The 26,694-nt window shown below is 50.5% G+C and overlaps 1 protein-coding gene across 2 annotated transcripts in view; it reads left to right on the top strand.

Moving 5' to 3' along the window:
• PANX1 (pannexin 1) overlaps positions 1 to 26,081 on the top strand; it is a 45,164-nt gene extending 19,083 nt beyond the window's left edge. The window contains exons 2-6 of one of the 2 annotated variants that reach the window (XR_004289179.1): positions 7,775 to 7,911; positions 19,293 to 19,516; positions 20,564 to 21,222; positions 21,632 to 22,292; positions 23,328 to 26,081. Coding sequence is in view for 1 of the 2 variants with exons in the window: in XM_032358247.1 (XP_032214138.1) it covers positions 7,775 to 7,911; positions 19,293 to 19,516; positions 20,564 to 21,222; positions 21,632 to 21,711 (1,100 nt within the window). In the remaining variant the exon portion in view is untranslated. Of the gene's footprint in view, positions 1 to 7,774; positions 7,912 to 19,292; positions 19,517 to 20,563; positions 21,223 to 21,631; positions 22,520 to 23,327 lie in introns of those variants that run through there. The other variant, XM_032358247.1, reaches the window with a different exon arrangement.
• The last annotated feature ends 613 nt before the right edge of the window (positions 26,082 to 26,694 follow it).

Below are 26,694 nucleotides of genomic sequence, written 5' to 3'. Positions count from 1 at the left end.
TGTGTCTTTGGCTGGCCTGGCATTGCGCACCTGTCCTTCTCCCCTCCACCCTGCTTCCCCGCCCTGCCTCCGCCCTCTCTCCCCACTGCTCCCTCGTTCCTGGGCTGCTGTCATGCCCGGGAAAGAGTGGGGCCCGCACACTTGGGATTGTGTCGCACCTGTACCGAGTACCCGCTGTCTGACTTTGGAAGGTACTCGGAGCCTCATTTCTGCCTCAGACGAATGGAACCAAATGATAACTTGGTTAGAGTCTGTACGCTCTTGTTATGGGATTAAACGAGAGCTTCTAATTCCTACTTAATCGTAGTGTTTAATAAATGACTCCTGCCCTCCTTTCGCAGGCGATTCTGTGATGGGAAGTAGCTTGCATGTGCTCAGCACCCAGGGGAATGCCAGCGGAAAGGGGGGGTCACCTCTGTTCTTCCGTCTCGGTGTGTCCATGGTGCCCACTCGCCCCAGGCTCTTCCTCTGGGCTCCCCGGCCACGCGCCGTGTTTTAGAAGTGCCGTCACGCAGTTCCCTCTGGTTTTCATGCGTTTTGCTTTTTAGTCTTGTTGCGCTAACTCAGCAGCCTTCCTTACAGCCCCCGTCATCATGCTCGTGTTTTTACCGGGATCGTTGCTGTTTGGTTAGTGCTCTAGGTACAGATGTTGTGTGAGTTTCCTGTTCTTTTTAACACAGCACTGGCAAGATAGCAGAGATGTTTGTGTTTGTTTCTTTCTCTGCCTTCCGTCTGGCCTTTTGCATTTCTCTTCCTTTCGCACACCCTGTGCCTTTGGGCTCACGCCGCCCCGAGAGGCAATAGTAGAAGAGGCTTGAGGCCGCTGTGCGCTGGGTCTGCTTTTGCAGACTGTGTCTCCGCTGTGCTGTTGTGCCAGACTCCTGACTGGTGTCTGCTTCTGTTCTTGACCCTGGATGGGCAATTATTGACATGGCATCCGGAGGAAGCCTTTTAAAATGAACATCAGAAGGTGCATTGGCTTTAAAAATTCTGAAATTGTTTGTGTGCATTTTCAGATTGAGAAAATGGGTAACTCTGTTGGTCTATTTGGGATCTAGGAGTCTCACTGTAGAAGATAGAAGATGCAACTACGGACTGGAGGAGGCCAGGGGTGTATACTGGAATTAGAATAAACACACACACACACACACACACACTCTCTCTCTCTCTCTCTCTCTCTCTTTTTCTCTCTCTCTCTCTCACACACACACACACACACACTCTCTCTCTTTCTCTCTCTCTCTCTCTCTCTCTCACACACACACACACACACACACACACTGGTTTCCTCGCTGCATCTGTTGCAGGCAGCAAGGAGCAGTGACACCCCAGTAGCAGTGAACACATCTTGTATCCATATCCTGGTTAGGAATTGTTTTACCTACTAAAAGGAACCAAGGGCTCCCTGAAGACAGGACCAGTGGCAGGGCTGGGGCAGAAAAAGTACAAGAAGAACCCAGAAATCTGTGCCACAAAGTGCAGGGTGCCCAGGAACCACAGGACACATGTTAAAGGGCACGGAAGCTGGTTAGAAATGGGGGAAGGGGAAGTTCCTCTCTCCAGTACAATGCTGACCAACACACAGAGGGAAGGATGAAGTTGGAAAACCCTCACTGTGCAACCCCTGTGGAAGTGCCTGACTCATCACCAGGTGCAAGCCTGCTGGGCAACCAAAGACTTGCACAGTCTGGGATCTCCACATAGACAACGTCTGTCTCAGGGACAAAGAGCCCTGACGTTAGCTTGAGCATGTAGCCGTCCTATGTGACGTCACTGGCCCTGGAGGAGACCGATGCCAGGTGCCTCCTAGGGAGTCCTGCCAAGGACCCGCACCCTCCTGGGGGCATCCTGCCTGTAATGCAGACATTGGTCAGAGCATGGACAGATGATCAGATGGACAGAAATCGGGGGGCCTCCCACAGAGCAGAGGGCCTGTGCCCTTCACCCCCATTACGGCTGCATATGACAGAGAAAGGCTGTGGAACCCTTCCAGGAGAAGGTGATAAGGTGGCTGAAGACATGTGGCATCTGGTGCAGGATTGGGGCCCGATTGGAGGGGAGAGGATTGCTCTAAAGGGGACTTGGGAAGATCCGAATACTGTTAGCGGTATTGCATCTTTAAAGGTTTTGCTTATTTTTTGACAGAGAAAGAGTGAGCACCCAAGCAGGGGGAGTGGCAGGCAGAGGGAGAGGGAGAAGCAGTGGCTTTAACCTGTGGCTCCATTCCTGGACCCCAGGATCATGACCTGAGCCGAAGGCAAATGCTTAACCGACTGAGCCACCAGGTACCCCAGTATTGCATCTTCTAAAAAAAATCATCAGTAATTGGGCTGGTCATAAAGGAATGTTTTGTTCTTAGAAAATACACATTTCTGAGAAAAAGGGTCATAACCATTGCAACTACTGTCAGGTGGTTTAGGAAGAAAAAGAAATGTATGTATTAAGTACACATGTCTAGAGAGGACATGTGGCAGAATGTTGACAGTGGGTGACTATTTGTGATTTCACTGTAATGTTCTTTTTTCATGCTGATACCGTATTTTATGGTGTTTATAAATGTTATGGCATTTTTCCGGTTGTACTGAGCTACACCTGCCCTATAACATTGCATAAATTGAAAATATGCTACATAATGATTTGACAGATGTATGTATTGCAAAATAATTACTGCAGTAAGTTTATTACTCAGACCTCATGTGGTCTTTTTTCTTGTGATGAGAACTTTTTTTTTAAGATTTTTTTTTTTTAATTTGACAGAGACCACAAGTGGGCAGAGAGGCAGGCAGAGAGACAGGGTAACAGGCTTCCTGCTGAGCAGAGAGCCCGATGTGGGGCTCGATCCCAGGACTCTGAGATCATGACCTGAACTGAAAGCAGAGGCTTAATCAACTGAGCCACGCAGGCGCCCCTGTGATGAGAACTTTTAAGATTTGCTTAGCAGGGGCACCTGGGTGGCTTAGTGGGTTAAAGCCTCTGCCTTGGGCTCAGGTCACGATCCCAGAGTCCTGGAATCGAGCCCCGCATTAGGCTATCTGCTCAGCAGGGAGCCTGCTTCCCTTTCTCTCTCTCTGCCTGCCTCTCTGCCTACTTGTGATCTCTGTCTATCAAATAAATAAATAAAATCTTTAAAAAAAAAAAAAGATTTGCTTAGCAGCAGTTTTTGTAGTTTTAACTATGGTCACTACGCTGTATATTACATCCACAGAACTTATCGTACAGCTGGAAGTTTGTACCCTTCGACCACCTGCATCCGTTTCCTGTACCTCACCCCCACCTTCCCCCTCTGGCAACTACCAGACTGTTTCTAGGAGTTTGGTTTTACTGGATAAAACATCTAAGCAAGATCATACAGTATTTGCCTTTCTCTGTGCGACTTGTCACTTACCAGAATGCCCTCAAGGTCCATCCATGTTTCAAATGACAGGATTTCCTTCCTTTCAATGGATGAACATCATTGGAATATTCCTGTAATTTCTCTGTAGGTGTGAAAAAAATCAAAATAAAATGCTTAATTTAAGAAAATGGTTAAATACAGCAAAATGTTAATATTGCTTTAAATTCCTGGGTGCCTGTTATTTTTTTTTTTTTTTAGATTTTTATTAACATATAATGTATTATTTGCCCCAGGGGTACAGGTCTGTGAATTGTCAGGCTTACACATTTCATAGCACTCACCATATCACATACGCTCCTATTATTTTCTGTAATATTCTGCGTATTTGAGTTAATCTCAGATGTCACAAGTTTTGTTTTTTTTTTAAAGAAAGTTTTTTTCTTTTTTAAGATTTTATTTATTTATTTGACAGACAGAGATCACAGGGTAGGCAGAGAGAGAGGGGGAAGCAGGCTCCCTGCAGAGCAGAGACCCCGATGTGAGGCTCGATCCCAGGACCCTGGGATCATGACCTGAGCCAAAGGCAGAGGCTTTAACCCACTGAGCCACCCAAGTGCCCCAGCTGTCACAAGTTTTAAAAGAAAATAACAGGTAGGTATATGGAGTCCTACTTTGCATCTTTCCTGGAACATTGAGTTCTTTTCGTGCCTTTTTTGCCCTGGTACCCAGGTCATGGGAATGTTATTCACTGGACAGTCATCAGATTTTACACCAGCTTTATACAAGCCCTTCATTCCTGTGGTGTACTTTCTGGGTTCTCAACCACAGGAGAGGAACCACTCAGCCTGCTGCTTAGTTCTCCAGTCTTTTCTTCTGGGTGTAATCTGGCTCCATGGTTCTGTGGGAGAAAAGGAAGTCTGCATCCAACTTCCTTTTCTCCTTCTGCTTCTGCACTTAGCAACCCGTTTTCTGTTCTGTTCTTTAAGCCATCAGCGCTTGAATGAATGAAAGCAGCCACATAGGTTCCGTCTGAGGCTTGCCAGCTTGGTTGTGGGTTCCCTTTGACTGTGCCGTGTTGTGGTCACCCGTCCTGGACCAGAGGTTGCTAGGTATGAGCTCTTCTCCCTGTCCATTTAGGGAGGGTGTTGTGCACTGATGGGGCCTCTGTCTAATTTGTTGGGCCCCGAAGGGGAAAACCATTCATTCTGCTCTTTCTAGCAGGGATGGGTAGTGCCTTGGGGCTCAGAACTCACTGGGGCTCAGAACTCAGAACTCCTTGACGAGATAACACTTGATTATGCCCGTCTTGGCTAATTATTGCCTTGGGGGGTTCTTTTTAAAAAGCTGGGTTTGGGGGGTGCCTGGGTGGCTCAGTTGGTTAAGCATCTGACTCTGGATTTTGGTCTCGGGGTCATGAGCTACAGCCCCACGTCAGGCTCTTCACCGGGCATGGGGCCTGCTTGGGTGCTCTCTCTCCCTCTCCCTCTGCTCCTCCCACCCCGCCTCCCTCTCTTAAAAAAATAAAGAAAGAAACAGTCTTGGGTGTGGAAAACAGAGACCTGGTGAATTAATTTGGTTCAGTGCCCTTTTTTATTTTTTCTTTTGGACCCAGAAGCTTTCTGTACTAGACACAGTAGGAAAATAGACAAAGCACCATACTTAGGTGCCTGTGTATGATTTTGAAGACTCAGTGGGATGAAGGTGGTGGAAGTACGTCTGGAGAGATGAGTCAGGACGCTCCAGGTCCCCGGCATCCTAGGCTCCGGCGGCTGCTGAGCACTTGGCAGGTGTGTGCCCGGAAGCCAGGCTGGTCTGCTGCCCAGGACCAGGCAGAGGTGCAGGACCTGCACAGCCCAGGCCCTCTTGTTCTGCCTTTCCAATTACTCCCATCAGTTTGGCTCCAGCTGCTGCCTGGCTCTGGGCTTCCTTTGTTTCTGACAGCTGGCCCAGAAATACCCCTCAGGGCTTGATCTGTTTCCTTTCCTGCATTTGTCCTTGAGTCTTCCCAGAAAGTTCTGCCCCTCGTGCTCACTTGGAGGGACCCCTTTCCCAAACCACCTCCTTTCCTGCAGATGCTGGGTCCGGGACCTCTCCAGCGTGCCCTCGCTGGAGCAACTGGCCCAGAGGGGAGGGCTTAAGAGACTGAGGGATTAAAATTCTGCCATCACCAGTCACTAGCTCCGGTAGGGGTGACTTTGAGCTTCAGTTTCATTGAGGGCGAAAGGAAGAGAAGGCATCGTGTTCCCTCCCTCTCTGATTCAGTGTGAGGCAGTGAGTTAAGGGCTGCTTAGTGTCCCGTGAATATTGGCTGTCTGTCATCTTTTCTTCTGACCTTCCGTTGCAGACGAAGAGCGTTTACTTTTGAGCTCAGCGCCGCCGTAATTTCTGTCTCTCTAGACTCAGTTATGTTTTCTTTCTTCCTCTTTTGCAAAAGCTTTGGTATAAACAGTTCAGTTATTTATGCTTTGCCGTTTTCTGCCAGCACATAGGGATAGGTTTGGGAAGTCTCAAGACAGGACTTGCTGCACACTCTCCTGTAGAAAGTATGTTACGACGTGTTGGCTATGCGCATGGCGAGGACTGTACCTCATGGATACACGGGGTGGACAGATCTTCCTGAACTCCTGCCAGCACGGCCCATTTTCATGAGCAAGCATTTGGACACTCTTCTCTGGGCCAGCTGCCCATCCATTTATAACCCTGGGGCTGCCTCCCGTGTGTCTGCCACTGGGCTCGGTCAGCCTTGGTGGGTAGGACTGTGTGGGCAGCATTTAGCAAAGTCATGCTAACACAAGAGCTTTGTAAAGTCAGCCCCATGGCTCTGCGCTGTTCCGGCTAGTCTATTTTTATAGAATGCAAGAACTCAAGTTCAATGGAATATGAGAATTGAAAGGTCCTGGAAATCCAGGACCTGCCCCCAACTCATGTCTAAGCCATTCCCATCTGGCAAGAACGTACCCGATTGTCAGACACTCTCGAATAGTGTGTGAGTTTTCACAGCCATCTCCCCTAAGTGCTCTTGCCAAGAAGTCCTTTCTTTTCCTTTCTTTTTTAAAGATTTTATTTATTTATTTGACAGAGAGAGACAGAGGGAACACGAGCAGGGGGAGTGGGAGAGGAGAAAGCAGGCTTCCCACAGAGCAGGGAGCCAGCTGGATGTGGGGCTCGATCCCAGGACCAGGATCATGAACTGAGCTGAAAGCAGACACTGAACTACTGAGCCACCCAAGCGCCCCCTAAGAAGTCCTTTCTTAATGTCTCCGGGCACAGAAGTCCCCGATGAAGGGGGACTGCTCTGGGTCCATTGTACTTCCTCCACCATCAGACTCTGCTCCCTAGACAACAACGCCCCTCCCCCACTTACTGCCCTCTCCTGCCACAAGTATAAAGTCCTCCCCCTCCACAGAGGGAGGTGACTCTTTGGGTCTTTTTCTGTCCCAGAGACAAGGGAAGTCCACCCAGGTGCCTTCCTACCGTCCCTTTCCCCTGTGTCTCGGGTGGGCAGCCCCCTACTTTTCAAGCAGTAACAGCACTTGCTAGTTATTTCGTACAGAAGAACTAATGCTTACTGAGCAACTCCTGGGAACCAGGCTGCCTACGGAGAACGCAGGCATCAAGGCCAGCGTCCGTTTGGAGAGCCGTGGCTTAGGAAGGTGAAGTGACCCGAGGCCACCCAGCTGTGATTGGCAGGGCTGGGTTTGAATAGAACCAGCAGCAGAGCCCAAGCACGTGGCATCTCTGTCCACGCGGGGAGTGGAAGATGGTGCAGCTGCTCTGGGCCTGAGTCGCGGGTCCCTGCACCTGCCGTGCGCACCTGCTCCGCCACGTCTCCCTCCGCCCACCCCGCACCCGCCCCCTGTCTGCGGGGCTGCGCACTCCCACTCGGGCTGTGCTTTCGCCTGTGCCGCTGTTTTCCTTGGAGGAGAAAGAATACTGCTGATTTGCCCTCCAGTGGCCCATCACCAGACTTTCCTTTGGCCTTCCCTTCGTCAGGCTTGAAGCCCTGACTTCTGTGTTCTGAAGGACTCCTCTGCTAGTCCCATTTTCTGACCGACCCTCCTCCGCCTCCCGCTCCCCCTGCCCCATCACCCCTCTCTTCTCTCAGTCCTCACCTGCATTCAAGCAGTCCTGTACATGTCTCCCTGCAACGCTTTGGGCCCTGGTTCTTTTCCCGGCCATTTTTTCTCTTTTATATGGTGGTTTCACTTCTTTCCAGAGCCTTCCTCAGCAGAGCCCAAGCTGCCCTCACCACCTGTGTTGGCCGAAAATCTCTCAGATACTCAGCCCAAGTGCGAACCTTGGCGCTGGGTTTTCATTGTGACCTTTGCCTGGCATGGCACCGCATGACTCCACTAACACGGGAGGGAGGCCTGGGGCTGGAGGGGCGGGTCCAGACCCTGCACTCACATTTATTTGGCACCATCTGTTTTTGCTTCTCAGGTACCCAGATAAGCTGTTTCTCCCCAAGCTCCTTCTCCTGGCGGCAGGCTGCCTTTGTGGATTCCTACTGCTGGGCTGCTGTTCAGCAGGGCTCCCTGCAAGGTGATTCCGGACGCCTTCCGCTGTGGCTGCATAAGGTAACTGTGGATACGTGGGAGTCTCACCTGTTTGCTCTGTGGATGTGGGAACAGGGCCCCGAGAGGCCACGCTTGTCCACGGCCACACACAGACTGGGGCCAGCCCGTAGCTCCATCCCACGGATCAGACAGCTAGAGTGCGTTCAAGTCAAGAGAGACCTCGGAGATGACCTGGTCCAGCACCCTTGCTAGCAGCTGAGGACATAGGGGCACTCTTTGGATTTTAGCTCTGTCCCGGGGACACCTTTTATGTCTTAGTCCCCTTTCTACCCTTACTGCCGGTGGTGTCTGATGCAGAGTAGGCTCCCAGTGGAGCCTGGGTGGGCAGTGTTAGACGGGGCAGAGCTAGCACTCGCACCTGTTTGGGTGCCTTTTCACTGCTAACAGGGTCTCCTGGCAAAAGTAAGGGCTGATGTACAGCCAGTGTGTTCTGCTGGAACGTCGGGAAGCCTGGTGAGGACTCCCTCCGGAGGTGTTGGCTGCAACACAGCCTTCGGGATGGATTGCTCTGTCTCTGATGGGTCCAGATACTGCAAGGACAGGGAGGCGCACTACATGGGAGACACCGGCATCCTGCAGAGAAGAGGTACAGACAGTTAGGAGCTCCGTGTTGGGGGAGCGGTGGAGATGGGGAGACGGGTGCATGGAGGATGAGTCATGAGGAACTTGAGCCAGAGTCTGTGGGTTTGTGCAGGAGAACATTCTCTGTGTAAGGGAGTGGCTGCATTAGGTCTTCTCTGTGCATACAGAAGTAGTATCATGCGTCTGCCTGTCATTATTTTCAATCGCTGGTCTTTTGTCCATTGTGAAAACAAATAGAAGATGTGTGTTTCTTCTGCTCTTCTCCTCCATTGAGGAAAGCATGCTGTTTTACTTTCTGAAAAGCCAAAGGCTGACGTTTGACTCTCTCCAGCCTTGACCTATTGTTGAATACATAGCATCCTTCTTTCTAAAAATGAGCAGTTTAAGTCTTTTACTATGACTCAGGCCTCTTCCCCTGTTTATTTCTTGCATGCTCTCAGGCACAGTGATGCCCGACAATGACTCCTTTCTTCTCTGGGGTTGGGCTTTTCTCCTTGACTTTTAGCCTTGGCATCCATTGGGTCCCCGTCAACTTTGCATGTGTAGTAGCCAGGCCAACCAATAACGACATGAATGGGCATAGTTCCAGAAGCTGAACACCCTTGTTAGCAAGTCGAAATCCATGCAGTTATGGCTTAGGTCCCTTTGTTGTGATGCTCTTGGGAGAAGGGAGGTTGTAATTTGTCACTGGGCTGGGCATTAATGGAGCCACAGAAGAATGTATAATCTGGCTTGTCTGGTGTAAGTGCTGGCAGGGGAGGTAGAGACTGAAACTTTTAGAGCAGGAAGAAACTCAAGGATTTTGCTGCAGTGTAAGGTGAAGGGCACCTGGAGAGAGCAAGCCGGGGACTCAGGACTAGTTGCCAGCTCTAAGACTAGAGTCGGGTCCCCGGCTGTCCCCTGCCCCTGCAGTAGAGAGGCAGAAACCATGTATAGCAGTGGGGGCAGCCAAGCCTTCTGTCTCCAGTGCCAATGAGAGGCTGAGCAGCTCTCTTTCTGGTGGTGATATTCCAGCTTATTTGGATGGAAGTTTGGCAGAGAGATCTTTCCAGATTCACAGGGCTGGGGGCAGAAATTAGAGGTGGGACCAGCCACGTTGGAAGGACCCTGGACCAACGCCTCAGGCTCCAAAGTCCGTACCTGGGGAGTAAGGGATGATCTTGAATTAGAGCAGCCCTCATGGGGACTAGAGTCCTGATTTGAACCATTTCAGTACTGATGGGATGAGGAGCTAGGAGGATCATCAGCGCCTCTAGTCTGCCCACCAGCCAGCAGCAGAAATAAATCTTCTCCAGAGGCTGCTAACTTCATCCGGAGCCTCAAATCCTTGTCCAGGTTTTCACGTGTAATTTCAAGAGTCGATAAAAAAATAGCCAATGTCCAAGAATTCCACATCTTCATTTGGGTGGTGTTGCGTGTTGAATTATATCCCTTAAAAGATGTATTGATGTCCTAACACCTGTACCTCTCAAATGGGACCTTTTGTGGGAACAGGATTCTTGCAAGTGGAATTAGTTAAGGTGAGGTCCTCCCAGAGTTGGGACAGGTGACTGTCCTCTGTGACTGGTGCCGTCATAACAGAGAGAAATCTGTTTGCAGACACAAAGGGAGGAGATCTGAGATGCTGGGGACAAGACGGCATGTGACACAGAGGCTCAAGCAAAACAGCTGGGCCACACCGTGCACAAGGCCAAAAGGGTCCTCTGCTTGCGGCACTGGCGGGAACCCAGACCTGCCCACATCTTGGTTTTAGACATGCAGTCACCCGAACTCAGAGGGAAAGCATTGTTTAAACTGCCTGGCGTGTGGGCCCTGGTCAGAGCAGTCCTGGGGACTGATGCAGGTTGTCACAGAAGCTAGCGCTGCAGCCAGGCCAGAGGAGAGCCCAAACCGAGGGCAGATGTGCACATCCACGTGGTGGTATTGGCCGGTCCAGACTGCGGGATTCTAGCTGCTTTGTTTCCACGCTGATTTCCTCTTCCAGTGTTTTTGTTTAGTGGTGACAAAGTACACACCGTGTGAAATTTACCTTCCTAGCCATTCTCAGGTGTGCATCTGTGTGGCGTGAAGTACGCCCATTGCCAAGATCTGTCTGACTCTTCTCGCCTTCCCAAACTGAAACTCCCAGCCCCCACGGTCCTGCTGTCTGCTGTCTGCTCTTCTGGGCCCCTCCTGTAGCTGCAGTCGTAGGAGATGTGTCCTTTGACATCTGGCTTATCTCACTCTGCATAACGTTTTCACGACCCTTCTCACGTTGTCGCGTCACCAGAACTCCCTCCCTTTCTAAGGCTGAGTCAGACTCCATCTCGTGTGTGTGTGTGTGTGTGTGTGTGTGTGTGTGTGTGTGTGTGTCCCCGCCCCCCCAGGGGCCCCTGGGCGGCTTCTGCCTCCCAGCTCTTGCCGGGAATGCTGCACAGACATGAGTGGACGGGCATCTGCGCAAGCCCCTGCGCACCAGTCTTGCAAGCATACACCTGGACGCGGGGCTCTTGGATTCCACCCCAAGTTTCCAGAGTTCTTCCCGGTGGTTTTCTTTCGGCCTCTCTGCATTCGGTGGACTCTTGATTGCCGACTATGGCTTCAGAAGTCTGCACGCTGCCCCCAGGCTCACCTGGTGAGCCTCAGCTCCACACAGAAAGGATTTTCTGGCAGCAGAGTGGTGCAGGAGGGGGCCCCTTGATTTGGGACAGGCACGAAGGTGTGTGTCTTCTCTGCACGGCTTCACTCCTTACCCTAGCTGGGCTTCCTTTACGCAGAAGCCCAGCTTCCAGCTGTCCTGGGCATCTGGCTGTGTCATCCCCACCTCCCTCGATGTCATGCGCCCAGTCAGTTCTGTCGTTCACAGCTCCGGAGGTGGCCCACAGACCTTTCCATCCCACGGGAGCTCTGTCCTCTCAGGTGATGCCTGTGACGCACCACCCTCTGTCTGCTCCCCAAGAGCTTACCCCCCTTTCCTCGTGTCCTCCACTCCCATGGCCGCCTCACTCCGAGTTCATTTTGGCACATCTGTCATTTAGAGCACTCTCCCCACGTTCCCAGCAGCCCTGTGATGCCACGTAAATGCCTGCCTCCTGGGGCTTATCCCACCTGACTGCTCTCAGCGGACCATGCCCTCATTCTGCAGAAATGCTCCGGACTCTTGGGGCAGGGTCTCCTTGGCAGACTGCTTCTCCTTTGCCCATCACTGAGAAGTTGGGGCTCCTCCGGACCTCTGTCCTAGGCCCCTTCCATTGTCATGCTGCCCCCTTCCCTGGATCATCTCACCTGACATCTGTCTCGGCTTCTCCTCTGCCATTAGCACCTGGGTCTTCATTGGCAACCCCCGCCCCTCCGGAGCTCCAGATCCGACCCCCAGAAGCTCCCCCCCTCTAATCCATCCACCTCCTAATGTGTTACTCTGTCTGCCTGAAAGCGTCCTCTGAACCTCCAGACTGAGAGTTGTTCCCAAGTCCAGTTATTTCCAGGGCCTGGCGGGGTCAACACGAAGCCTCCAGGACTAAGGCCCTGAGGCCACTGCATGGACAGCAGACTGCATTACTTGCTTCCAGGTGGGCAGATCCCAAAAACGGGGCGCTGGCCGAGCAGAACATGAGCTGCCCCGCACTCTGGTCTCTGTTGTGCGTTCCCAGAGCAGCCTGTGCTGTTCCCGGAACAACCGTGGGAGGTAGCACATACTTGCCCAAATTCTACTGAATTTTGCTAACACAGGTTCCCAAGTCTCATGCGGCGGCAGGCGCCTGGGACAGGGCACCGCCTGTGGCAGGGGCTCAGTACACGTCTGTTGCCGGGGGGAGGGTGGGGAAATGAAGCAGCTTCTAGGGCCTGCTCAGTCTTCATTCTCTGGGAGCCTCCCAAGGCCAGGGGGAGGGCGCTGGAGGCCCAGGGTTTACGGGAACACTCCTCAAGTCAGGGCCGACACAAGACCTACCCCCAGGGAACCCAAACTCCCCCCAAAGAAATGACCCACTGAAATATTTAAGTGTACATCCATGTGGAGTTTGTGGACCCAGTATAAGGAATGCCGTGATTCCCCCCAAGCTGCTACTTCACCCTTCCCTTCCTCTTCCTCCTCCACTCCCTCCAGCTTCCAGTAGCTCCAAGGAACGGCTTTTGTAGAAATCTGTGTGCAGTCAGGGGGACCAGCAGGTGGTGCTCAAGGACTCTTTGATAATAGGCTTTTTTTTTTTTTTTTTTCTTTTAGCATTCTGTTCTTTGTTCAAGAGCTTAATGTAGGCAGCGGCTAGGCAAGCTTTTTCTTTTCTGAAACAGGAAATCAAGGTTTTGACTGAAACAAAAAAGCTGCAGAATAAGAAAATAAAATTAATAGAACGGACAAATCTTTATTTAAGTGGATTTAGTGAAACTTAGTTTGGGGGGATCCACGGAGACTCCCAGACCATAGGTTTCTATACCTTAGCATTACCCCCGAGGGGCAGGGGTGTGTGAAAATCCCAGATCCGGAGCACCAGGAATCTGGTTTTCTTAAGTCTCCCAGAAGGTGCTGATGCTGCTGGTCGCCTTGGGCTTCCGGGTGGGTACCACTCACCTGGCCCCGGGTTTCACAAATTGTGTGTGCTCGTTAGTCATCTGGGACCTTGTGGAGATGTAGGCTCCGGCCCGGTAGGTCTGGCGGGGCCTGTGTTCTTCCTGGCAAGGGCCAGGGTGATCCTGCAGTTGTGCTCTGTGGACCACGCTCGGACAAGCAAGGATCCAGAGCAAGGGGTGGACAGACTCGGACGCACATGCTTCCACCAAACCCTGCCCCTCCATCAGCTATTTCTGTGAATAGTTTTCCTTTTTTTTTTTAATTTTTTTTTTTAATTTATTTGATAGACAGAGATCACAAGTAGGCAGAGAGGCAGGCAGAGAGGGGAGGGGAAGCAGGCTCCTTGCTGAGCAGAGAGCCCAATGCGGGGCTTGATCCCAGGACCCTGGATCATGACCTGAGCCGAAAGCAGAGGCTTAAACCCACTGAGCCACCCAGGCGCCCGCGAATAGTTTTCTTGGCGCGAGGCCATGCCTGTTCCTTTACACGTTCCCTCGTCTGCTCTCACGTGCGCACCAGGGCTCCTGTGGCTCACAGACATTTACTGTCTGGCCGTTCGCAGGAGAACCTTTGCCCACCCCTGATGGAGAATTCTAAAGCCCTCCCAGGTGACTCGCTGGAAGGGAACTAACTCCCTGCTTCCCAAACAGTTTGTTCCATTTTCATATAGATCTTCGGGAACGTTTGGCCTTGCTTCCTCGTCGCTTGGTTCTAATTCTGCCTTCAGGACTCTCTGCTTCCACCCGTAAATGCTTACCTTACCGTCCTCTCTTCTCTAGGTCTCTCCTTGTGCCAGGACCCTCCCCCAGTGTCCCAAGTCATGACTCCTGCTACCCTGGGTGTCTTCCCTTGAGTGCAGAATAGGGAGGAGAACCCGCCTTTCTTCTCCGTCCTCTGTAAGCTGCTCACAGACGCGCTGGCCTTTCTGTGTAGCCCTTCACTTGAGACTTCCCAAATCTGGGATTATGCTTAAAGTAAGTTATGGTCTGAACAACATGAAGCCAAAAGGAGACCTCTTGTGTGTGTATTTTTATTTTTTAAAAAGATTTTATTTATTTGACTGCCAGAGAGAGAGTGACCACCAGTGGAGAAGAGTAGGCAGAGGGAGAGGGAGAAGCAGGCTCCCCTCCAAGTGGGGAGCCCGACGCAGGGCTCCATCCCAGGACCCTGGGATCATGACCTGAGCTGAAGGCAGACGCTTAATGACGGAGCCACCCAGGCACCCCGGGTTCTCTTTTCGCCCTACCCTCACGTCAGGATCCCGCATCCCTCCCTGCCCCTCTCAGCCCCTGCTGCACATTCTCCTTGGATGAGCTCAGGCGCTTCTTGGCTCGGACCCTCTCTGTGTGCTACACAGTCCTGAACTGTAAGATCAGCTGGATTCCCCCCTTTATTTGCAGCTGCCTACTGCACATCTCCACTAGGATGTGAGCTCTTGAGTATGGGCGTCTTACGTTCACAATTTCTCATCATCTCCCGTCCGCCTCCCACCTCACTCCCCTCTGCTGGGAATCCGTTCCATCTTGTTTCTTCACTTCAGCTAATGGTACTACCCACACCCTTGCATAAGCTAGAAACCCCGAATTAGCCTCTGTTCTTCCCTTTGCCATCCATCCCTTCCACGTGGGCACTGCAGCGTCTGCTTCTCGCCGTCTGTGGCTCTTGCCTCGCTCTCCCCACCGCTGCTGCCTCCGTCCAGTGCATAGCCCTCCCCGCTGCTCTGCCGCCACGACCTCCTGCCTTGTCTCCCTCCTCTCCAGTGGGTTCCCTTCTCCACAGCTTGTAGGAATCAAGGACGTTTTCACCACGCTCTGCGCTGGTGACCTCCCACCGCCTATAATGTGGGAAGCCGAGGGCTTCGTAATTTAGTTCCTGCTTCTGCCTGAAATGAGCTCCTACGGCCGCTGTAACAAATCACCACCACCCCCTCCATGGCTTGGCACAACAAATTCATTCGCTCCTATTTTTGGAGGCCAGGAGTTGGAAATGAAGGTGTCAGCATGGCGGGTTCCTTCTTGGGGGCTCAGGGAGAGAACTGTGTGCCTCTCTTCTTGTTTCTGGTGGTGACCGGCAAGCTCTGGCCTATTTCCCAACAAGGTCACGTTCTGAGGTTCTGAGTGTATGTTTTGGCCAGGGAGGGAGCACCCTTCAACCCAGTACGTTCTTCCAGCCTCTGCTCTTACTGCGTCCTCATCCTGGGCTTGCTTGTAGCTTTGGTGCCCTGGATGGGTAGGAATTCACTAGGCAGAAAAGGAGAGAGAATTCCATGTAGCAGAAAGAGTGTGTCCAAAGGGCCACAAAAAAGGGGAGATTTGAGTGGAGTCTTTTTTTTTTTTTTTATAAAGATTTTATTTGTTTATCTGACAGACAGAGATCACAAGTAGGCAGAGAGGCAGGCAGAGAGAGAGAGAGCCCGATGCGGGACTCGATCCCAGGACCCTGAGATCATGACCTGAGCCGAAGGCAGCGGCTTAACCCACTGAGCCACCCAGGCGTCCCTGAGTGGAGTCTTAATGTATGAATGGCATTCTTGTATGTTCTCGTTGCCTCACTGTCCTTGAAGACCTAGTTCAGGTGTCATCTCTTTGTAAAGCCTTCCTTGACCTTCCCAAGGAAACTTCTCGTCGCTCAGTACTTAAGGACCAACATATTTAGTGCCTGTTGCTTTAATGTTTTGATCATTTAATTACTAGCTGGTATTCCTGCCTGGCCCAGCTGCCAACCCAGATGGGTTTTTTGTTTGTTTTAAGATTTTTTTTTTAAGACTTTATTTATTGATTTGACAGACAGAGATCACAGGTAGGCAGAGATGCAGGCAGAGAGAGAGAGAAGCAGGCTTCCCGCTGAGCAGAGAGCCCAGCCAGCTCGATCCCAGGACCCTGGGATCATGACCTGAGCCAAAGGCAGAGGCTTTAACCCACTGAGCCACCCAGGTGCCCTAAGATTTCATTTTTTTAAGTAATCTCCATTCCCACATGGGGCTCAGACTCCTAACCCCAGGATCAAGCGTGGTACACTCCCTGTCTGAGCCAGCCAGGTTCCCCCTAGCCCGGATGATTTGAAATGAATTTACCCCTGTGCATTTAATGCCATCAGCCGTGACCACGTACATTTCAGGGGAGGAGCTGTTGGGGCCTAAGTGGACGCATCTTCACCTTCCACGAGGCAGGGGATTGGAATGTAGAGGGAGGTTGTACCAGAGCCCCTCCAGGCTTCCTTCCATCTGGAAGTTCTGCTGTCCGAACTGCAACCCCTTCCAGAAACAACACTTGGAAGAAACTTTGGAGGCAGACAGACTGGAAATTGTGCTGCTGTTTGGCTCTACTGGGCTTTGAGAAGCTTTGCTGTCACGGAAGAGCTCAGTGCTGACATGACAGCCGTGACTTTGAGAGATGCCAAGTGTCTCAGACCTCATTTAGAGCAGCTGGAGCTCACGAGCAAAGCCATTCCCATCCAGCAGGTGCACTCCTAAAGTTTGGCAATTTTCCTATGTTCTGTATGTGGACAAAAGGATTTTAATTTTTTTTGGATTTCCTGTTTCAATTGAATTGATTTTAATTCCACCTTGTTCCTGAGTCACTGAAAGTCACACTTTTGTTTTGGATGAAAAACAAGAGGATTAACTGTACAGACAACCAAGAAATGGGGCCTTATTCAGCTGCATTCCTTGCAGAGGTGATCAAGGTAACAGGGTATCCGAGGAGAAAGCAAACACCCAATGTGTAATAGCTTTGAACACTCATTTTTCCAATTACCGTGAGCTATGCCGATCTAGTCATCGGTACTAATTATTGCTCCGCACGGGCCTATTGGAAAAAGTGCCACAGACTGTGAACAGTCACTTTTTCATCCAGAAGAACAGCTTGAGGTAAAAATTCTGCAATTCAAATAACTTTGAGACAAAAGAGACTTGTAAAGGTATCCCACAGCCCCAAATTAGAAATAGCCTCCTCCCTGCAGCTCCCCAAGAAAACGCTTGGCTCTCCATTCTGGGAATAGCACCGACGCCGTTGCACATGGTGCAAATGGGCGCCCTTTAGAAAACGAGCTTCTCACCACAGCCAACTGTGAGTGACATGGCCAGAGTTTACCAGATCGCAGCCTGTTGTGCATGTCACAGTGCAGTGGGTCCCTGCAAACTGGGTTTGTGGTTTGGAGAAAGCCCGTCCCAGGCCAGAACCCCAGATGGAGGTGGAAGCCTTGGTGAGGTGACCTTGGTGCTATGTGGCCTCCAAGAATGTGTCAGGGAGGCTGTGACCCTGGAGAGGAAAACATGTGACAGCTTGAATTTTTCTTTTTTAATGCATCTCTAACTAAAATTTAACATCGAGAAATACGTATCGTGCAGGCAGTAATCTCTGATGTCAGTGGTATCTGTGATTCTGGTACAGAGACCTTTACCTCTTCAAGTTGGTGTCAGACCATATGTCAAACACACATAAATTTGTTTTTTGATATTGTGGTAACTCAATTATCCACTTCTTTGGTGAACTTTTAGGTATTACCTTATACATTTAAAGATACTATTCTTGGGCCGCTTGGCCAGCTATTGGTGGAGGGTGTGACTCTTGATCTTGGGGTTGTGAGTTCAAGTCCTACGTTGGCTGTAGAGATTACTTAAAATCTTTAGAAAAAATACTATTGTGCATGAAAAACAAGGAAAGACCCGAAAAACTATCACAGAACCAAGGAGACGAGGGAGACATGACAACTAAATCAACAGACAGATCTTTGAGCAGAAAGAAGACAATGATGGGACTGCTGGAGAAATCCAAGTGCAAGTCTGAAATTGAGTTAATGATGGCTTCTTCATCTTGACAAGTGGACCACGGAAATGTGACGTGTTGACAGTGGGAACACCAGGTGCATGTCATTCGAGAACACCCTATACGGTCTTTGCAACTTTTCTGTACATCTGACTTGATGGCAAGAGGCCCAGTGCTGGGTCTGCTGCCTGCTCCCAGACATGTGGGTTGGGAGATCTGTGTCCTCCCGAGGCCGTCACTAAACCTCTGAGAAGACGGGAGAGACCAGTCCAAAAGACGGGGAGAAGTTTTCCAGAGAAGTGAAACAATCTGTGGCGTATTGGAAAAGGCACGGCTCTGGGTTCAGAAAGGTCTGGCTTCCTGTTCTGTCCCTGGCTCTGGCTTTGCGCTCTGTGACCAGAAACCATTCTGGGCTTCTTCCCCTTGGTGAAGGGAAGCCAATCAGTAAAGGCCTTGGCAGGGTGGTTGTGAGGACCAAGGGTATGATGTGTCCCCAAGGTAGCCCTTCTGTTGGTGTGTTGTGCATTTTACATGCTGGGCAGCATGCTAAACAGTTGACACAAATTAACTTAATCTCTTAAGTTACATGTACATCTCTTACATGACCGTTTCATAGATCGGGAGCCTGAGAGTCAGAGGCTCAGTGACCTCAGCACCCAAGGACACAAAGACGAACTTGAATTCAGATCCATGCTAACTGTAGTTCATGGTCTTCCTTTGCCTGCTCTTAGGTTTTCCCGATAGCCCTGGTTCCTGGGTGCTCTTTGCTTTCCTGGACTCCAGACTCCCCCCATGTTTCTTTCTCATGTACATCCATGTCCAGATGCTCTCTGCAGGGCTGTGGTCCATGGCGATTGGCTGGTCTGGACCTGAGATGGCTCAGGTGCACACTGGGGGTGTTGGGCAGTCCCCAGCTCTGTCCCGGCACAGACGGTCCATCCTGCATTCTTGGAATTTTAACTGCTTATGCCCCTGTTTGATGGTGTGATTACTGGATCACTGAGGCCACGATTTTTCTCATCCGTTTTGGGCGAAGTTGGCATTTCCACATCATTTTCCCAGATTGGGGAGGGGAAGAGCTTTCAGATTAGTGACCTCCTAAAACCATGGCAGTGAAAATTAAACAATCCCCCAAAACCAGCGAGGCCACTGTGACATTTACCTGTTCCTTAACTGGGGTTTTATTAAGGGATTACTCTAAAGGACATGGAAGTCATTTTGGTTTTTTTTTTCCTTCTGTGATTAGTGTAGTTGCCAGTTATTTCAAACTCTATTGAAGGGGGATTTTTTAAAAAAGTGATGTTACTTACCTGGGCAGGTGAGTTTAGACTTAAATAGTTACAAGGGAATGAGCCTGATTTCCGTCTGTACTTGGTATGGGCATGCACACTGGTCTCCAAAGGAGAAAATGGTGTGCAGCACTTGCACCCTTAGGTTCCAGAAGTGAGGGCTCTGCGGGTCCCCTGACAGGCTCTTTTGTTTTTCAGTTTTTCCCCTACATCCTGCTGCTGGTGGCTATCCTCCTGTACCTGCCCTCCCTGTTCTGGCGTTTTACAGCTGCCCCTCATCTTTGCTCAGATTTGAAGTTCATCATGGAAGAACTTGACAAAGTTTACAACCGCGCAATTCAAGCTGCAAAGAGCATGTGTGGTCAGGACGTGAGGGACGGTACCAGCCCAGATCCAGGCCCTCAGGAAAACATTGGGCAAAGGTAACTCAGCCCCCAGCAAGTATCTTGGTGGGCTTTGGAGTATGAGGTCTCAGTTCTTCTCCTGCCCATCTGGGCTTAGGGTTCCCACTGTAGTAGATGGGGTTGTAGGGGGGGGAGTTGTCATCCACTTGCAGACACACTGTGGGAGCCAGGAAGGCTTGCTGGCCCCCAGTCTCATCCCACCTCCCCACACCAGCACCTGTCCTCACATCCAGACGCCTTCCCTTGTTGAGGGGAATGCCGCCGTCTCGTGTTCTGAAAGGCTTGGGTAACGGGATGGCACTAGCTACTCACTGGCGCCAGTGGAGAAGCGAGGAGGATTATGGGGCCGCTGAGCTTAGAGAACCAGAGAGAGAGAAGTGGGGGAACGAGCAGGCAGCGCCTGGTCTCTTCACATTCTTCCTCTGGTTGCTGTTGTCAACAAGGGTAATTGTATTAATAGCTCTCATTTTTAAAATACTTTATCTGTCCCAGAGACTGTGTTTTCTCTGGGTACATTATCTCAACCCTCAGAACGTCATTACAACTAACTGCGTTGATTTTCTGCCTCCCCCTTCCACAAATAAAAAACACTGACTTCCAGCTCTCTCTGCGAGAGAGCTGGGACCCCACCCAGTCCGGCGGGCCGAATCTGAGCCCCGCACCCATGGAGCTGTCCGTGGGACAGCCGCGCCTGGGCGGGAAGGTCTATTTCATTGTGCACACTGGAGAAGATCTAAATCAGATTTAGAAACACTAGAATAAGAACGGTCCACGTGGAGTGTTCACCAGATGCTGGGCATTTTAAGAATTTACAAATGGAACCTGTTTAATCAGATCTTCTTTAAAACACGAAGGGGGAGAGAGTTCTTGGTAGCTTGTCTTCTTACTTGGACCCGATTATATTCCCTGATCCGCCAGTGAAGTTATAGGTGAAGCAGGGAGGGAGGAAAGGGGTTCGAGGTTTTTAGCACGATACTGTCCTGCGCGTTTATATCTTCGATATCTGCTCTTCGCGAAGGCTTCATTTTTTTTTTTTTTTAATTCCTTTGTTGTTACTGTTTGCAGCCTGTGGGAGATCTCTGAGCGCCACTTCAAGTACCCGATTGTGGAGCAGTACCTGAGGACAAAGAGGAGCTGTAGGAACTTGACCATCAAGTACGTCAGCTGCCGGTTGCTGACACTCGCCATTGTCCTGTCCGCGAGCACCTACCTGGGCTATTACATCAGCCTCTCGTCGCTGTCCGACGAGTTTGTCTGCAGCATCAAGTCTGGGATCCTGAGGAATGACAGCACCATCCCCGACCGCTTTCAGTGCAAGCTCATCGCCGTCGGCGTCTTCCAGCTGCTCAGCCTCATCAACCTCGTGGTTTACATGCTACTGGCCCCCGTGGTCATCTACACGCTCTTCGTTCCATTCCGGCAGAAGACAGATGTTCTCAGGGTGTATGAGATTCTGCCCACCTTCGATGTCCTGCATTTCAAGTCGGAGGCGTACAACGACCTGAGTCTCTACAACCTCTTCTTGGAGGAGAACGTAAGCGAGCTCAAGTCCTACAGGTGTCTAAAGGTCCTGGAGAATATTAAAAGCAGTGGCCAGGGCATCGACCCAATGGTCCTCCTGACCAACCTTGGCATGATCAAGATGGATGTCATGGATGGCAAGAAACCGGAGCCCATGGAGATGACGACAGAGGAGCCAGGGGACCCGATGACGGAGCTCAAAGGTAGGGGGAGCTCTTGGGGTGCCTTAGTACTAGGAGACAGAGGGAAAGAATCGGTGCCACCCCAGATCTCCAAAGGAAAGTGTGCTTTCTCCAGACTGTCCTTGCTTCTTGGTCATGCTCTCACAGTCTCTGCCTCAGGCATCCGTCCATGCTGTCCTTCTCGCGTACGCTTGTCCTGTGCTGCTGGCTTTGTCCCCGGACTTCTGGGCCTCAGCCCGTTGTCTTCCATCTCTCTCAAAAGATACAGAGTTTGTTGATTGAACCGGAGCCCTGACCTAACTTCACTGTTCCCTGAAATGTGGCTTAGAAGCAAAACCTTGTAAGGCAAAGAACACGGGATTGATAGAAGAAAAGGTAATTCATGCTGTCGGTTCTTGCTTTTTGTCATAAATGTTTTCTGTTTTTACAGATTCGAGCGCACCCAGTGATATTAAAGTAAATAACGGAGAGACGAATGCTCGGCAAAGACTTCTCGATTCTTCTTGCTGATTTTTTTTCCCCTTTACCTTGAGGTCCGTGGCCCTCTGCGACATGGAATTTGTATCGGCTGTCAGGTTCCCCGCTGGTCCTTCTGAGTGTGCCTTACTGAGTCCCTAAGGAAAATGACGGCCCCCAGAACGCTGTAGGAGCATGGTTCATGAACTTCTGATGAGCAGCACCATGGGGGTGAGCCAGCCCCAGCAAGTGTACGTGTGAGTCCCTCACCCGGAAGGTGGGAAGGCTCATTCAGAGCAAGACTCAGAGCCCTGTTTGTGCCTCAAAGAAGCCCCTTTCTGGAAAGATGTGCAGTAAGACTCAGTACCAGCAAGGACTTTGGGAGGCTTTTTGGATTTGCTACATAAAATAATGATAACACCTGTCAGGATACAGCTTTACTGGGAACCTCCTCTGTGCCCCTAACGACCGCTGCACGAGAGGAAACACTCACCGGCCAGCCGCAGACTTGCTGTTGGTGGTGTCGTCCTCTGGGGACAGTGCTGGCATGGGTTCCTGTCCCCCAGGGCTCTGTGCACACCACTGCTCGTTGGCCACAGCAAACCGAAATCATGGCACTCCACCCTGGAAAAGTGGTGAGCCAGAGGACGTTGAACTGTGACTTCTGTATGGGAGAGGATGCTTGTCACAGAGCCTGGTGGAGAGATCTGGGCAGACAGAACAGGTTATTTCAATCCATTTTCCAAGGGGTTCTGTGCAGGTCCTTCCTCTGTTATCAAAAGACTCGAAACAGGATGGTAAACAAATGAACAGAACACAGAATGCTTAAAAAAAAAAAAAAGGGACATTTTGCTTATTACAGTCAGAACTTATAAATGATATTGGCCATATGGTGTGCTTGGAACCAGACCAGCTTTGTGGTTTATTTTATCTATATTTTAAGCACATCTTTTAAAAATCCATTTTAATGTAGAATCCTATGATGTCAGAACGGAGGCCATTTGGGAAGGATGTTCTAGCATTGATGGAGAAAGAATAAATGTTACAGACAGCTGTATCACACCCAAGCATCAATTCATACACATTAAGGCCAATTCAGAGTATATTAAAACCTGTCCCAGTTCTAACCATGTAAATAGGTCCAAACAATGTTTACATTTTATACAAAACCCTTTAAAATTCTGTTTGTGGATCTCCCTATTTTTATTCTTAGGAAATTAACACATTACTAAAGTGAGTAATCCTCAGGAACCTCAAAGTTTACATTTGGCTCCTAAGAAGAGTTGTTTACTTAATCTAATTAGTGTTTGAAAAACAAAAGTTATATAAGCTACTCAGAATATTCTGAGAATATTCTACTCTCTTTTCAGAATATTCACAGAAGTGGATTTTAGTTGCACTTCTGTGATGGGGTCTGAGATGGAAAGCTGACGGCGAGTCTCAAGGATGCTAAATACTCCTCTTTCCTTCATTTTTCTATCACCGTGTCCAAGTGCTCCGTCACAGCTCCCCACACTGGCTTCTTTTTATAATTTGAAAAGATTTCTGAGCTATTTTTCTAGGAGGTACTTCTTTTCCCCCCAAAAGCTTCATCTCGCTTCATCTCCTCTATAGACAGCCCCTAATTTGTATTTTTGAAGTGGTAAAATAGATCCTTTTTTTTTTCCCAGGAAACCAGCAATTCTCTAAGTCCTGTGCCATGTAACCCTTTTGTCATGGTTGGTGGGGCTGGAGTCCTTGCCTGCTCTTCCTTGTCCCTGTTGCGACATGCTGAGCCCCCAAGGTCCTGATGTCCCAGGCTCGTCATGCTCGTCCCTGACTGTTGGACAGGACAAATAAGGCCGTTCCCCATCTTTGAGGAGTTTAGAGCCTTGTCAAAAGCAGCAGAGGCAGGTACAAAGGAGTAGCCATAGTAAAGGCCCTTCCAGAAAGCTCCCAGCAGCTGTCTGTGTTCTCGGGAGACGCCATCTTGTTTTCCTGTCTCCTGGAGCTGGTGGTTTTGAGAGTCCAGTTCTGGTTTTTCCCAGAGGCTCTTCAGCCACTGGTCCTGTGGTGTGAAGCTGGGACAGAACACGAACAGAGTGGTTTTGCACAGGAAGAGCTCCACTGGCCTTTTGCTCGTTACCAGTGGCCCTTCTCCACTGGCCTTCTGCAGGGGAGAGAGGAGGTCAAGCCTGCGGCGGCCATGGAGTTACCCATGAATGACTGCTGTAGAGCTAAGAGGCCAAGGTGGATGCCCGTCCTACAGTCCGGCGCAAGGAAAAGCGTTACCAGGAACGTGAACTCTTCCATCCCCTGGGAGTTGCTGGCTTAAAGAACGACTTCTGAGGGTTCCCTTTCCAGAGGGTAAAGAGTCATTCCTTGCTTTCTACAGAGGGACCGACGGATCCTAACTGGGTACCCCAGGGCTACTGACTTCGTTTCCAGCTCGCATCTTCCTAGAAAGGCACCAGCTGGGGCTGGAACCGATCGTCCTGGGAGCAGCATCCAGCCACCTGTTTGCTTTTCCCCCAGGACAGGCAGAGACTTCCAGTGTAGACCTTCTGCAAACTTCCAGGAAGTGACAAACCCCAAAAGGCACAGACCCTCTCTTGTGATGCGCACACAACACTAAATGCACCTCCAGGGGCTGTCCTCGGGTGTGCACACGGTGAGGGGCTGGAGACTAGTCCGCCCAGTGCACAGCGGAGGCCCCTTTGGCCTCCCAGAGAGCTGCTTCCAGCAACGTCTGCTCTGTGTCCACCTAGCGAAATCGTGTTTGCACACTTCTGAGTGGGCTGTACCCTCTGAGGAGTGGGTCTCATTGTTCAGAATCCGGGTGAAGAGCCAGTTAAGGGGGCACGTGGATGACGTTGGGGGCGGGGGGTGAGGGCCGCTGCCACTGACCCTGTTCTGCCTCTCCAGCATGGAGAGCCCGTGAGCCTAACAATCGGACAGTGCTTTGTCCTATATTGTGCTGTGAAAACGCTAGAAACTTCCAGCTGCCTGGGCTGTCTCACTGCATGGTCGTGCTTCGTCTGTAGAAGCCAAGCCTGTGTCCTCTCCAAGAATGAGCCAAGATCGGGAGATGGCTGGGCAGATGCTCCCACGGTTGGAGTGTTGCACACTTTTTAAAAATGTGTTCATATTGGTTTATTTTGCTTATTGTCAGTCCGAGATCAATAGAATATCTACGAGGATGGGTGTTGTTGATCTCGTGATGTGAGCTAAACCAGTGGCTGGCCTGTAATAGGCATTCTGTAAATATTTGCTGAACAAACACACAGTTATGAGAACTCCAGCTTGTTGGCAGCTGGCATTTGATTCGAAAAGGCACACAGTCCTCTACAGGAAAGGAGAGGAGAGACCCCCTCAGCCTCCTGTGGAGAGGGGAATGTTTGTGTAAAATGACTACAGCCCCACAAATAAGCAGTGACGGTTCTTAGCTGCTTCTTGTGGCCGCTCTCCCAAGTTCAGTCCAAGTGCCGCGTTGCCCCGCCGTGATTAGTGAAATTGAAGTTTTGACGCTCCCGATCTCCGTCATTTCCCAGAACAGCCTCTTGAAAAGGAACGATGATCGAATTGTGCAGTTAGCGTTGATTGGGGTTTCAGATGAGGGCGCGGAGATGAAATGGCCCTTCGGGACAGTCGTTGGCCGGGGCCCTATTTTTCACAAGTAATGTGAAGCCCCGAAAAAGGACTGGCAAAGAGGATAGTGTGTCCTTTGTGGAGCATAAGATGTTAATTCACCCTTGGTTTGTTCGCCCTGCTTGAAATGAAATGTGTTGTGTTTGGGGGCTCTCTTAGCTGCAAAAAACACTTCGTCACTTAAAGCATGTGGTTTGATCCGTGATTGTTCTCCAAGTTTTTGAAAGTTAATATAGTTTCTCATGTCGTGAGTGCTTTCCCCTCTCCCTCCCCCACCCCCCAGAGGAGGAAAAGCCTTGTAGAATTCGACAGGGTCACAAGTGCTGCCTACAAAACCTGATGCCACCCGTTCCTCTTTAACAAGTTGGCTTTTTTAAAAGCACCACTGTTACAGGCTCATGGAGTTCTGTGGAGAGGTACTCGAGGCGTACTTTAAATTCTTTTGAATGACTAAACATCTTCACAAACTTTTAAAGAAAAATACATGGGTTCTTTTCTGCTGTGTCATTCGGGAAGGACGATTGCTCGCTCTTCCACAAAGATCAAAGGATGACAGCGGATCACTGTGTCAGAAAATGACCCTTAAGAAAAGGACAAGAGTCTTGAAAACTCTGAGGTTCGGTGGTTCTCGCTAGGACGTTTTCGATTTCCACAAGTCACCCGTCCAAGTTCTGCATTCTGACTTCCCTTTAAGGAGGGATCCAAGGCTGCCCCTGTCTGTAGAGAATGTGGAAACAATGTTTTCGTTCTGCACAGCTTGCATCCACCCCAATAAAACTTCTCTCACTAATGAAAAATGCGTCTTGCCCTATTTCTTGCCTTCTCTTCAGGGCAGATGTCATGGAGGACGAGTCCTGAAATGTCATGAGGCTCAAGGCTCCTTCCTCTCCGCCGAATACATAAAATTCAGTAGGCGTCGTGGTACTTGCTCCCACCCAGCTGGCAGGAACCAAGGGAAGAAAGCCCTTGATGAAGGGCCCACAGCTTCTGTAATTTCCAAAGCCAAAATCACATGCTTTCTGATTAGGGATTGTCCGCACAGGCCTGGCGAGAAAGAACGAAGACAATATGCTGCTAAACACGGGTTGGCCTGCCTGCCTCTCTCAAGGGGGGACTGACTCCCTTATGTGTGGTCATTTAACACAGTTTTACTGCTGTAGGTAGTAAATCCGGGGCTATGCAGAGTAAAGTCCCCCGCCGACACCGGCTGCAGCCCTCCCCGCCCCCTCCTGCTTCCCAGCTGTTTCCTAGGGCGGCACCCCAAGGAACCTTGGAACTGGCACTCGGTTTCCTTCATTCCAGAACAAGTCACCACAACCTAAACACCTTAAAGCAACACCCCTTGATCAACTCACGGTTTTCTGGGCCAGGGGTCTGGACGTGGCTGAGCCAGGTGTCCTGCTCAGAGTC

Source organism: Mustela erminea, chromosome 9, assembly GCF_009829155.1.
Source record: "Mustela erminea isolate mMusErm1 chromosome 9, mMusErm1.Pri, whole genome shotgun sequence".
In the NCBI taxonomy this organism is placed as follows: domain Eukaryota; kingdom Metazoa; phylum Chordata; class Mammalia; order Carnivora; family Mustelidae; genus Mustela; species Mustela erminea.
The sequence above is the reverse complement of the archived record's forward strand: the minus strand, read 5'-3'. Positions and strand labels throughout refer to the sequence as shown.